Raw genomic sequence first — 14,326 nt, forward strand, 5'->3', positions numbered from 1 at the left:
TGAAGACCTGGTTGGCTTGGTTCTGCCACGACTTCAAAAAGAAAGTATAGGACTAAAAACCTCACAGATAACTCTCTGGACGTGGCAAACATTAACGGATTAATGAATGGGTTCTTCATGCTTTGCAGCTGTAAGCAGACCTTTGTCAAAGAAGACTCTAGGACTTTTCTTCTGATTCACTGTTGATAACATGACTTATGCAAATGTATGAGTGGAGTTAAAACCTTTCCAGTGAGTTGTATGCTTTTCCGTAACAGTGAGAAACGTGTAGTAAACCTGGGGGGAAGAGTCTCAAAAACAAGCCTGAAGGATCGCTGCCGCCTCAGAATAAAGCTAAGCAGCGTTCTTCTAAGGTTGTGCCATCTGCGTGTGGGAAGAGGTTCACTTTAGATACACTTTTGGCAGTCACTTGTTCCTACTTTCAGAATCCACAGAACTTGCTGCATATACATGTTTCTGCATTCTAGACTTGGCCTCAGGGTCGTGCTCATAATTTTTTTTTCAATGTTAGTCATTCAAAAAAGTTCAAGGGAGTTCATACAGTTCATTGAGAATCTTGATCTTTTTTCACAGCCAGGAAGAAAGCTGGCTCCCTCTGGTGTAGTAGAGTCATTGACTTTAAGCAGGAGTCTGTATATATTTTAAAAGTTTTCACCAAAGGTGCAACATTCATGGGATTGCTTTACACCTGGAAGAAGGCACGAGGTTGTCACAAACGTTTGGAATAAATGAGAACATTGTATATAAAGATGTTGAGCACTCAGTCTTTACTGGCCTGCTTTAAAGTGTTTCAACCTATTGTTTTTAAAGTTTAAGTGTCTGAGGCAGAAACTGATGCTCTTGTTTTGAGCAGTATTCCTGTGTGGCTTAAATGACTATATGAAGGAATATTGTTAAGAATAGAAAACATTGTTTACTGTTAAGGCACCTCCCCATGTTTTGTTGATATAGGAAATATACCAAAAGGAGCACAGGTAACATTAAGACTAGTAATGTACTGAGTAGGTGTCTGAATATTGATGGAAAATGAAAAAAAAAAATTGAAGCCTGTGGATGGGATGCATATGTTAGCTGACTACATTCTCTTTAAAGGCCTCTTCACTGGATACTTCCTTCTCCTGTTTATAATGCAGCACAGTGTTTTTATTTTTCCCTGTCTGAGAAGCATGGATGATCTGTTAAATGCTGACTTCTTTCCCCTGCTGTGTGTCTTCACGTAACAGTTTCTCACCCACGGATAATAAATTTGCTACATGCTCTGATGACGGCACTGTTAGAATCTGGGATTTTCTTCGTTGCCATGAGGAAAGAATTCTCCGAGGTATGTGTGCTAACAGTACTGATTGAAATATTTAAATAGGGAAGGCATTTGTGGTTAAATCATCACACTACACAATATTGGCTTGCATCTCCATTAAAGTATTTTTTACATTCACCATCTCTGTCAAGAAAGCACAGCTCTGATCTAGCTGCACTCATTTCGTAAGTTTTCACTAATACTATCATTGAATTCTTTGAGCTGTAAATTAAATATAAGCTCTTCGTCTTCCTCATCTCTTATCTTCCTTTAAGGAACACTCTTTCCTAACCTTGACATTTCAAATAGACAGTTCACATAGTCATGGCGGCCTTTGTACAGGTAACAAATCAACAGACAAAATAGAGGCACTGATGGCTATACTGCTTAATATTTATTCACCCCCTTTTGAGAATGGTTCTCATTGTGGGGCTTAAGCTGGCCTGGAACTTGCTATATAGCCTTTGCTGGCCTAGAAGTTATGGTCCTTGTCTCAGATTTCCAATTCTGAGAATATAGTTGTCCTTCATTGCAACTGGCTTCTTACTTGGACTTGGTAGATAATTGTACTTGTGTAATGGAGTGTCAGCACCCTTTATATGACTTGAGTCTAGGTGAATTTAGATTAAAATGCATAATGTTAAAAAGGCCATACAGACAGAAGCATATTAATATCATCTACTAATTAAATAAGTATTTTTTTCTCTTCATGAGAACTGCCCATTTTAAGCTTTATATGGGTTTTTCAAATATACAAAAAATATGCTGGGTGCCCATGTACTTATAGGATTTACGTTCTTACATATGCCTTGTAAAGACATTTTTACCACTTTATGGCACCTCTGATTATATGAGGCCAGTGTTAAATTAATGAGCAACATAAACAGTTTTGAGAGCAAGTTCCACATAATCTGATACTTTAGATTTCAGCCATCATTTTCTATTAATCATTTTTCTAAGTTCTGTGAAACTAAGAGTATTTCTTTGTACTTGGTGGTTGGAGGTCAGATTCTAGTCATCTCCAGGAGAATTTAAAATTGTTCAACAGAAATTAGAAGGAAGGATCATAGAGAACATTGGATCCCTAAGTCAGATTGGGACAGGATGGATGTTCCATCTTCTAAAATGTAAGCTGTCCTGTATTGAGGGCAATAGTCCTCATAGTCAGCCCATCTGGCCAGCAAGCAGGCATACTTTCTCCTATGGTATGTGTCAGGCACTCACTCTCGGAGGTTAAATATTTGGAAAGTCAAGAAAACAGTAGTTGAGGGGAGGTGATGATCACATAGCTTGAGACTTTATCATATACTTAACCCTTTCTCCATCGTCCATAAAAACCAGACTTTTACTCTGATTTTTAGTGATAAAGTATTTGTTACCTCATGATTCCCCTTTCCAATACCAGGATTAATTTTTAGAACATTTCCCCCGTGTTAGTAATCTGCTTCTCTAGAGCTTGTTCTTCCATTTGGGACGTGGAACAAACAAACAACAAACCAAACACATGCCTAGAATCTCAGCGCTTAATGTGGAGGACAGCCTGGGCTACACGAAACACTCAGAACCAACCCAAAGCCTCTAACCTGTTCTGTCTGACAGCAAATTAAATATTGAAAAATAACAATCGTTTTTTTCCTCCAAGTGTTTCAGGTTTATGCACACAGTATTTTTCTGCAGAAACCACAATAGCAAACCTTTCAGTGCAAAATTTTCAGTTGCTCTTTTTAGTGTCACTTCTGAGATTGCCTTTATGTAAAAAGTTACACAGAGAAACATAGTTAATCTTTAAAATGGACATACAATAATTGGGAGGTTTGCTGTGCAAAGGGTTTGGGTGATTGATTCATAAGGCTATGAAACTGAGTATAGCACAGAATTGGGAACATCTTAAAATGTCCCTCATTACTGGAGTTTAGACACATTTGTTCTTTTTCTCTGGTAAAAAGGTGCTTAAGCAACTTGCTTAGGCAACATTTTCACAAACTTATCATCTTAAAAGTAGAGAGCAGTTAATACTTGTTAGAAAATAGTTGGCATAGAGGAGGGAAGAGAGTCCAGATGAAAATATGTCATCAGTAAGAACACGAAGATAAAGTCTAATGAGAAGCATTTTACTGACTTATTAAAAAAAGGAAAAAACTACTCCAGAAGGTCACCGTACCTGAGTTCTTGTTTTACCTTCTTGGTTTTCCCAGTAATGGCTGGCACACTGACGAGGAACGGTGTAAGCACTTCATTTCACCTTCTCAGCAGCCTTTTGGGATAAGAACTGATGCTCATTGCAAAGTTACAGAGTCCTGCCAAGCTCATGCTTGTATAAGCACACACAGTAGAAGTAAGGCTGGGGTCCAAGGCAGGCTGTGCGTCTTGAGCTTATTTTATTGCTGTAGCCCCAGGCACATGCTGGGCAAGCACCATCCACCAAGCTGCATCCCTAACCTTTTAGATCGTGAAATGTCATGGGCTGTGGTGCTAGAGTTCTAAAGCAAAGATTTGATAGGGGAGAAGTGACAATGTGATCAGAGGGAACTCCGATTTGTTTTAATATTTGTTCTTAAAACTGTGTATATAGGTTACAGTTTCCTTTTTATGTACCACATCCTGAACCACTAAAACATTAAATCACAGTGAACTGTTGAAAATGCCAGTGAGTTATAAGGTAGTTGCTCGGTTACATAAATGTACAGAAAGGAAGCTGCAATAGGTTCAAGAGGTTAGTATGTGCTGGCTTAGTATGCACCGAGTCCCTGGTTTATTCCCCAGTATCCCATAAGTTAGGTAGTACCTGCTCTGGAGAGGCAGAGGTAGAAGAGTCACAACTTCAGGCTCATTCTTTGCTAAGAAGCTTTTGAGACCAGCAAGGGGAGGGAATGGGCTGGCTACCTGCAACTCTGTATCTAAAAGTAAATCAAAACCAAACCTTTTTTTAGTAAATGTCATTTTGCTTTGCTTTTAGACAGGGTCTTACTATATAGTCCAGTCTGATCTTGAGTTCACTGTGTACCTCATGGTGTTCTTCCTACCTCACCCTCTTAGGTGCTGGTTCTCTCTTTACTGACACTTAAGGAGGGAAAGTGAGCCTACCCATTCACTCAGCTTAGGAAAAGAGCAGCATTCCTACTTCTGATGAGTTTTCATGTATAGTTATTGATTGCTTTCAGCTGTGATTTTTACTAAAATAAAGCCGCCACAACAAAGGTTTTTTTTTTTTTAAGTTTGATAGCAGGTTTTTCTTTTTCTTTTCTTTCTTTTTTTTTTTTTTTTTCCCTTTCTTTCTGGAGCTGGGGACCGAACCCAGGGCCTTGCGCTTGCTAAGCAAGCACTCTACCACTGAGCCAAATCCCCAACCCCTGATAGCAGGTTTTTAAATTGTGTAAAATACGTGTTTACAGTCTGAGTGTTTAGGGGAAAATGTGATCTTCATTTTGAATAATTTACTTGTTATGTAGCTAAAACATTTTTCATAGCATTCTACAAAATTATCTCACTATTTGACAAAAAACCCCACAAAACCCCACAAACACTGTTATCTTTATAATATAGTCTGTATCAGTGTCTTGGTGACTTTGCTATTGCTGTGAGAAGAAAACTTGAAGAAGGCAGCTTTGGGGGGGTTTACAGTTTCAGAGGGTTAGAGCCCTCTGATGATGGCATGAGCATCTTTAGGGGAAGCATGGCAGCAGCAGGCAGCCATGGCACTGGAAGAGCTTACATTTGAGTCAGATACTAGGTGAGGAATCCAGTGAGAATCGAGTTAAGTCTCCTGAAGCATCAAGGCCTACTCCTAGGGATTCACCTCTCTAATGCAGCTGTGCCTGCTTATCCTTTCCAAGCAGTTCCAAAATGGTGGACCTAGTAGTCAAACATGAGCGTATGTTTGATCACATTCAGATCACCACATTCTGTTCCCTGCCTTGTGGCCATATCCTAATGAAAAATGCATTTAGTTCAAAAATAGTGAGTGGCACATGTCTTTAATCCCAGCATTTGAGAGGTAAGGCAGGCTCATCTCATGAAATCAAGGCTATCCTGTCTACGTAGTGAGTTACAGGAGAGCCAGAGCATGCCCATTCGCTCGAGCTCTCCCCCTCCCTTCCTCCCCCCTCTCTCCCCTTCCCTCCCTCCCTCCCTCTCTCACCCTCTCTCTCCCTCACTCCTGTCTCAAAAACAAAAAATAGTCTTATTGTTTAAAAGTCCAAAGTCTCTTAGACTGAAGACAGGCTTTTCTCACTTTGAGTAAAATGAAAAGGCAGATTATACACTCTCAGTGTACAGTGACATAGAAGGAGGAATAGGAACATGGTCAGGAAATACACACTGAGCAAGACTGGACCCAGCAGGGCAAAAATCCTGTGTCTGACGACAAGTAATTTAGATAACTCAGTCCTTTTAGCTTTGCTGACTACAGTTCTCTCTCTGCCTTGTGCTTGTGAATCAAGATATAGGCTCTCAGCTAATGTTTGAGTATCATGTCTGCTTGTCTGCTGCCGTGTTTCCTGTCATAATGGTTATGGACTGACTTATCTTCTAAACTGCAAGTCCCCAGAAAGCACTTTGCGACGTTGCAGTCATCATGGTCTCATATCACAGTGATAGAGAAGTAACTAAGACATCAGACTAACTCAAATTCAGGGACTGAGAATGTAGCACAATGGTAGATTACTTTGCATTCATGGGTGTGATTGTCCCAGCATGAGAACTAAAGCCAGGAGCCATTCTTGCACATAGTTTTGCCTGTAAGGACCCTGTTTGCTCCCTTTAAAGATAGGCTTTAATATGTAGGTCTCAAAGAGATCTGCCTGCTGGGATCCTAATCTTATTTTTTAAGTCAGTGTCTCACTATGTAGCCCTGTTCAGGAGCTTGCTATGTAGACAAGGGTGGCCTCTGTCTCCTGTGGACTAGAATTAAAGGCATGTGCTATCAAGTCAACCCATGAGCTCAATTTTTTATAGCAGTTAGTTAATATTATTGATTTAAGTAGTCAACCTTTATGTCATCTTTTTGTTTTTGTTTTTTTAAGACAGGATTCTCTTTGTAGCCCTGGCTGTCCTGGAAATCGCTCTATAGACCAGGCTGGCCTTGAACTCACAGATCCACCAGCCTTTTCCAACAGCTGGGATGAAAGGCATTTAACACCATTGCCTGACTGTGTCTTGTACTTAATAAATACGGTGCTATAAAAATCATCTTTTTTAGTCTAGAGGACAAAGCAAACAATTCTGTTTTATTCAATGTTTAGTTTTTCCCTCTTTGTATTCATCTTACAAAAACTTCATTTAGTGCTAGGAAGTGAACCCAGGCCCTTGGATGTGTTAGGCTAGTGTTCTAGCCGTAAATTCCAGTCATACTCGGTTGTGACTGATGCTTTAAAAACCTGTTTTTGCGGGGTTGGGGATTTAGCTCAGTGGTAGAGCGCTTGCCTAACAAGCACAAGGCCCTGGGTTCGGTCCCCAGCTCCGAAAAAACAAAACAAAAACCAAATCTGTTTTTGCAATATCTAAAAATGTGAAAAAATTCATGTGTGCTTTTCCTGTCTGTATGTCTGTACAACTGGGTGCCTATTGCCTGTATTAGTAAGAAAAGGGTATTGGATTCTCTGAAATCAGAGTTGCAGATGGCTGTGAGCTCCTATGTGTGATAGGGAAAGCCTGAGAACTTGGCCGAGGAAATGGAAGATCAAGTGCTCCTAACATCTGTCATCTCTCCAGGCCCAAGAAGTCTACAGAGAGGAAGAAATAGTGGTTTCTAGGTCTCTTTACACATGGCTTTAAAAAATAGCCTGATTAAGCCAGGTGCACTGTTAACTCTCTTGAGGTTTTTGTCAAGCCCAACTAACTTATTTTTCCCCTTTGGATATATTAAAACATCTTAATGATTTCTTTTTAAATATCTCTCTCTCTCTCTCTCTCTCTCTCTCTCTTTCTCTCTCTCTCTCTCTCTCTCTCTCTCTCTCTCACACACACACACACACACACACACACACACACACACACACACACACACACACACGCAAGTGGGTGCCATGTTTGAAACTCAGTGTAACTTGAGGTGTGGGTGGTGATGAGCTGCCCAACACATGTGCTGTGAATTGAACTCGGATCCTCTGAAGAGCAGCAGGTACTTACTTGCTAACCTGTCTCTCTAGAACTTGATTGTTAGTACTTTCTATTGGTATCACTTAGAGAACTTATCCCTTTGTCTGTTTATTAAAAATTTTGGAGACGCCCTCTATCCAGATTTGAAATATTAAAAGTTAAAATGTTCAGGCCTGGGGAGATTACTTACTCACTGGTTAAGATCACTTGCTCCTCTGTCAGCGGACCCAGGTTTCATTCCAAGCATTTACGTGTTTCACAGCATCAGTCACTTTATTTCCAGAGCATCTAATGCCTTCTTCTGGCCTCTGGGTACTAGGCTCATATGTGTTACATAGAAACACCTGCAGGTGAATACACAGAAAAATAAATAGTAACTTAATTTCATTTTTTCCTTTTTATTTTTTGGGTTTTTGTTGTTTGTTTGCTTGCTTGTTTTTGTTTTTGGATCTCACACTGTGTAGCTCTGGTTATCCTGGATCTCTCTGTAGATCAAATTGGCCTCAAACTCAGAAATCTTCTGCCTCTACTTCTCCAGTGCTAGAATTAAAGGCTTGTACCATTATGTCTCGCTGAATAATTTAATTTTAAAAGTGGAAATTTTAAGTATTTCTCCATATTGAAACAATTAGAAAATAATGATGGAAGCCAACAAGAATTTGTAGGACCAAGTGGTATGAAGCTAGATTTTAGAAATTGTCAGGAAGCTTAATATATTTCCAACAGAAGCATTTTACAATGCTAAGCAAAGTCATTTGTTGTGCTAAGGAAGACTTGAACAGTAGTTTAATTTTTGTCAGGCCTAATGACTGCTTTTTATTACAATTATTAATCTGTACTCATGTAAAGTGAACTGTAGCAATGACTGCCACAGACACTTTAAAAAATGACAGCAGCATGCATATTAAACAGACTGGGTAGAGGGAGGGGCTAGAACTGGGAGATTGATTTGTACAGTGCTTGCCGTGTCTCATGAGGACCAGCGTTCAGGCCTCTCTGGGTGTGACAATACTGGGGAGAAATAGACAGGTCAGTCTTGGGACTTTCTGGTTAGCCAGTGTGGCTGAAACAGTATGTTCCAGGTTCAGTGAGTGATTTTGTCTCAGGAAAAAAGGTGGACAGAGAAAATACCTGAATGTTGACCTGTGGCTTGCAGGTACAGAGAACATTGTCCTACTCCACGTGCACACAAAACGATTAGGTAAGGGCAGTACTGGTTCCATTGAAAGCCAGTGGCATAGAATATAAGATGACTGAGGAACACTTTGAAACTATAAGCAGTAGGTCTTTTAAAAAGGGGGATATGAGTGTATTGGCTGCATTAATGTACACCACATGTGCCTCGTTCCCTGGAGTCCTGAAGAAGGTGTTGGATACCCTGGAACTGGAGTCACAGATGGCTGTGAGCTATGATGAGGATGAACTCCTTGGGTTTTGTGTTCTTTACAGTGAAACTAAAGATGTTTATCACCATCTTTTTTCTTTTCCACATTTACTTTTGAGAGTCTAGCCACATAGCCTGACTGTCTTCACTGTGTTTACTAAAATGATCTTGAGTTGAGTCTAAACCTGGAGTTGGTTTTCTAGACTGGCTACCTAGCAAGCGCCAGGATCCTACTGTATTCACATCCACAGCATTGAGATCACGAGGGCTCATTTTCTTCCCTCACCAATCATGTGGGTGATAGGGACAAACTCTGGTTCTTATGTTCAGTAAATATCTAATCAATGGAGCCATTTGCTCAGCCCCTCTTTTAGAGGTATTTAGATAATTTTGTGTTTACATTGTATGGTTCTCTAAATATTAAGGATGGGAAATATAGAACATCACATTTTAATTTTACCGTAGACTTTATGTCGAATACAGAATGGGCTATTGTTCAAACTATTGGATGTCTCTGTTGGAATTGTGCAACATTTCTTACTGTCAGAAATTCTTTTTGATGGGTGGTTGTCTTTCCTAATATTTAAACAGTTGCTTTTCTATCTAGTGTAAGAATAATGGTGAGGATGTAGTGTTGCCTGTTCAAGGCTCAGTCCTAAGGATGGAGTGTATATATGCACATGTTGTGTATGCTGATGCCCAAGCTTATGCATTTGTATCTAGACGAGCCAATGCTGGGAATTCTTCTCTAGCTTCGCTTTAGTCCCCTGATAAAGGTCTCTCAGTGAGCCTAGAGTTGGAGGATTTATGGCTCTGCTGGCTGGCCGGCAAGCTCAAACCATTCTGTTCTCTTCACCCTTGGAGTGCTGGGGATCATGGCCACACCTGGCCTTTGACGTGGGTGCTGGGGATCCTCTCATGCTCTTGTAGCAAGCAGTCTTGCCCACTAAACCATCTCACTCAGTGTTTTGAGTCCAAGCCTTGTCCTGTAGACAACCTAGTCTTAGACTCAGGGTCTTCTCTCTCAGGTAGGTGCTTGGGGTTACAGGCTTGTGCCACTGCGCCTGATTTGCACTATTAAATTGTTCCCTGCATGTGTATACACAAACACATACAGATTGTACTTGTTTTTATATATTTACACTTAAACCACCCAACCGCCTCTATGAGTAGATGGAATTTCCAGATATCCAGAGATTTCTTTCATCTAAGATTCTTTGCTATCTAAGTACACCAAGCTCCTAACTTTGAAATACACTTTTATTTCCTCTTCTAACCTATTTGTGGTCTCGTTCTTCTTCTTCTTCTTTTTTCTTTTTTAAGGATTTTATCTATTTTATTTATATGAGAACACTTTGGCTGTCTTCAGACACACCAGAAGAGGGCACCAGATCTCATTACAGACGGTTGTGAGCCACCATGTGGTTGCTGGGAATTGAACTCAGGACCTCTGGAAGAGCAGCCAGTGCTCTCAACCGCTGAGCCATCTCTCCAGCCCTATTTATGGTTTCTTTTATCTCGTCTTTAGTTGTTTAGTGTTGTCTTAATGTCTTTAACTGCCTTACCTCAATATTTCTTTGAAAATACATTTGTGATTAACTTCACCCGCTGGTTTCCTGCTACTCAATTACGTCTGAGGCAAGTTAGTATACCAAACAAAGCGTGCTGACTTGTTGACATAGCCATGACTGTCTGGAGGTCTAGGCAACATATTTTGATTTCAGGAGTTTAAGACCTACTAAAGGAGGTAGTATCCTAGATTTTCTGTTTCTATAATAAAACAGTGACCAAAAGGCAAGTGGGGGAAGATAGGGTTTATTCCTTCATCAAAGGAAGATAGAACATGAACCTGCAGGCAAGACTGAAGCAGAACTGCAGAGAAAGCTGCTTACGAATGGGCTTGCTGTCCATTGTGTGCTTGGCTCTCTAGCACTGCTTTACTACAGTGGGCCCTCCCATGTCAGTCAATCAAGAAAATGCTTCACAGACAGGCCTAGGGGCCAAGGTTTTTTTTTGCAGGTCTTCAGTTGAGTTTCCCTCCTCTAGGTGACTCTTAAGTTTGTGTCAGTTTGGCAGAAACTAAACCACAGTTACAGGAAACATTCATCTTAAAATAACATCCCTACCCCAACAAAGCAAAGTGACAATACCAAAAAAAAAAAAAGTACTATATATAGTTGTAACCACACATTCTTAATCCCAGATGTTAGTCACAGTTTTAGACCTTAGCAGCATGGGACACTGGGGCAAGTTCTTCTGATGGAAAATGGGGACTAATAAGTAATAGCCTTTCTGAGTTACTATGAGTTAATGAATTCATGAAAACTGTCAAACTAGTTTTTGAGTGTATAGTGTTCAGTGATAGCTACTGTTAGGCGATTTACAGAGCTAAGTTCACAGCCTCCTTGATTTTAGGATAGAAGTGTATGTCTATCCTTTCATAATGGGTTCCAGAATCTCTGCAGATACTAGAATTGCAAATGCTCAGGCCTACACGTACCTCTTATGCCCTTTCATTTATTTATTTATGAAGCTAAGGATTAAGTCGGGGCTTCGTGTATGTTGAGCATGCTGTCAGGTGTGCTGTACTCTAACCTATCTTTGTTCTTTCAATTATCTCTACATTACCTGTAATATGTAGCACAATGTTAGTGTTATATAAACGGTTCTCATCACAGCGCCCAGGTTAGTGCCTTTCGTAGGTCCCAATTACTAAGTACTTGCAAGTTTGATATTAATAATTTTCCATACTGTTTTTCCTGCTGATCAAATCATTTCACGTAATCCAGAAATTGATGTAGACTGTCACATTTACATATTTTTCAAATATCCTGCCAGACTGGGTTTTGAGTTTATGCTTAGCTTTATAATTATGATTATTTTAATTTTTCTAGGAGGTACAAATACCAGTAATCTCCTGAATGATTCGGCTTATTGACTTTCAGCAGGCAAATCATTAAATCGCTTACCCTAAAGTAGTGTATTTCATAGAATTTTTAATTTTTTATTTATTTGTTTGTTCGTTTATTTATTTATTTATTTTAATTATCTTGTCACAACACCGACTGAAGTTAAACAACACATCATGTTGCCTCGTCACCAGAAGTGCTGTTTCCACTCTGCCCCTTCCTGACAGCTCAGTGGGTCATCAGCAAAAGGCACACTGAGTGCTTTTAAAAGGGGGTGAATTTTTTTAAATACAATTTTTTTCTTTATATTTAGCTCTTTTTTTTTTTTTAAACAATAAAGACATTGGGGAGGTGGCTTGTTAAAGTGTTTGGAACATAAGCACGAGAACTCAGGTTTAGGTCTCCAGTACTCATGTACAAGACTTTGCATTGGTTACTATCTCCAGTCCTGCGGAGCTGAGGAAGCAGAGACTCGGTGGCTGGCCAGCCTTGCTTTATTGGTGAGCTCCCACTTCAGTGAGCGAGCTTGTCTCAGAAAATCAGGTGGACAATGGCTGAGGAACACACCCATTGTTGATCTCTGGTTTGCACATGCATATATACCTCCCCAATCCCAAGCTACACTGTATTCTTCTGCAATGAAAAATACAGTGATAGACTTTTGATTTAGGAAGCTGGAACTGGAAATTCAACTTTGTTGAAATTGTAGGTAATTGAAAGACCAGAATTGAAGGAAGAATGGTTAAGCCCTTAACGAGTAAGTATGTGAAGAAAATGGTCATTATAAAAGGTGAAGTATGTCATCATTTTTGAGGGCTGAACTAGTGAGAGTCCCCCACATAGCATAGTGGTGGTTTCGTTTTAGAAATACTTTTTAATTTAGCATGTGCTAAAATTTGCACATGATAAGTCTACATTTTAAAACTTAAATTCAGAGATTTACAGAGAACTAGATTCAGTGGAAAAGTCAGGCTTGGTAGTATATTATATTGACATGAAAATATATCAGAGTCTTCCAGAATTCCCTTCTCTGTGAATCAGAAAAATATATATTATTCATTTGAGATATTAAAATTTTATTTATTTTAATATTTATTTGTGTCTCCATTGACTTGTTCTTGTGCCTATGCAGCTTTGTACATGCATCTGTATATGGTACTAGAGGTCAACAGCAGGTGACTTCCTCGGTCACTCATCTTATATTTTGAGACAGGGTTTGTCCTTGAACCTGGAGTTTACTGATCCAGCTTCAGCAGCTGGCTAGTGACCATCTCCCAGCCCTCATCTGAGTTAGAGTTACTTTGTAAGTGTAGATATGTAGATTAATTTCATTCTACCATTAGTCTTCACAGATTTTAAAAACCCTTCAGTCCACGGCACTGGGAACATAGAGTTAAACAATTAGGTTTAATAAAGCATTGCACTATTGTTGTGTGTGTGTGTGTACTTGCATGACGTGGCACACTGAAAGACAATCCTTAGGAGTCTGATCTCTCCTGTCTGTGGTCTGGGAAATGAGTTCAGCTCGTCAGGCTTGGGAACGAGTACCTTTATCCTCTGGGTCATCTCAAGGGGCTCTAGTTTGTTGTTTACTTGTTGTAGCAGAATATACAGGTCACAGGATCTTGAGTGTTTCAGTAAGAGGATGTGATTGAAAAAGTTTATTGTGAATTTTCACTTTGGCCATACTGGGAGTTGAACTTGGGACTTAGCACATAAACTGTTGCTGGCTACAGCCGGATCCCAGGATATGCTCCAAGGGGAACCTCGGAGGGCATTGGGAAGTGGAGGCTTGCTCTGGATTTAATGCTGTCAGATCAGAAGTAGAGAGTTCTGTGGTTGAATATCAATATTCTATACATAGGGTAGACCTGACTGAGGACAAATATATAGGAAAGACCAGTCATTTGGGGATAAAGATGTTTGGACTTGCATTGTTTACATTGTTACTTTATTGTGCCTCAGAATTCCCACGTTTGTTAGAGATGTTCATTGTGATTGGCCAAAAGAAGATCTGTAAATAGCTTTAAGGCTTGGATAAGAACTTGAAATCAGTTTCTAGGGAAAAGGAATTGCTTCTCCCTCCCCGCTGCCCACCCCACCCTTGGTGTATTTTTATACAGGCCGCTTTAGGGAAGTCAGGATTTATTGGCAGTGGAATATGCTTACACTTCAGGTGTAACAAGCTACATCAATGCTGAAGTTTTTTTTTTTTTTTTTTTTTTAATAAAGCAGCAACTGGAAGGTATTTGGTGCCATATTAGCCTACATATGCTGTTTTTCACCTGGTTATAAAGAAAGAGTTTAGTGGGGGCTGGAGAGACATGGCTCAGTGGTTAAGAGCACTTGCTGCTCTTGGAGAGGACCTAGGCTCAGTTCCTAGCACCAATACAGTGTTTCACAACTATTTATAACTCCAGTTTTAAGGGATCATTGATTATTGTAAACTGGCTGGTGGTGCTCTGAAGCAAGACCGTGAACAGTCACAAATGGTCTGAAAGTGCATCTGAAACATCAGAATTATATTTGATTCATTGTCGCTAGGAGGTAGCTAGGGAGTAAGTAACCCTGGTGTATGGGCCAGGGACAAGCTGTATGGTATGTGGGTACAGCTTGGGTTCTGCTGCAGGTCAAGTTCTC

The 14,326-nt window shown here is 39.9% G+C and overlaps 1 protein-coding gene and 1 non-coding gene across 3 annotated transcripts in view; one reads left to right on the forward strand and one right to left on the reverse strand.

Moving 5' to 3' along the window:
- Positions 1-14,326, forward strand: part of Wdr33 (WD repeat domain 33) — a 103,072-nt gene that overhangs the window by 34,558 nt on the left and 54,188 nt on the right. For both annotated transcript variants that reach the window (XM_087592900.1, NM_001107398.2), the window contains exon 7: positions 1,224-1,321. In XM_087592900.1, the coding sequence (XP_087449026.1) occupies positions 1,224-1,321 (98 nt within the window). The remainder of the gene's footprint in view (positions 1-1,223; positions 1,322-14,326) is intronic.
- Positions 11,826-11,960, reverse strand: LOC120098364 (small nucleolar RNA SNORA21). Its single transcript, XR_015643176.1, has one exon. It is a non-coding gene; the product is annotated as a small nucleolar RNA SNORA21 (small nucleolar RNA).

The sequence above is a fragment of the Rattus norvegicus genome, chromosome 18, assembly GCF_021556685.1.
Source record: "Rattus norvegicus strain SHRSP/BbbUtx chromosome 18, alternate assembly SHRSP_T2T, whole genome shotgun sequence".
Classification (NCBI taxonomy): domain Eukaryota; kingdom Metazoa; phylum Chordata; class Mammalia; order Rodentia; family Muridae; genus Rattus; species Rattus norvegicus.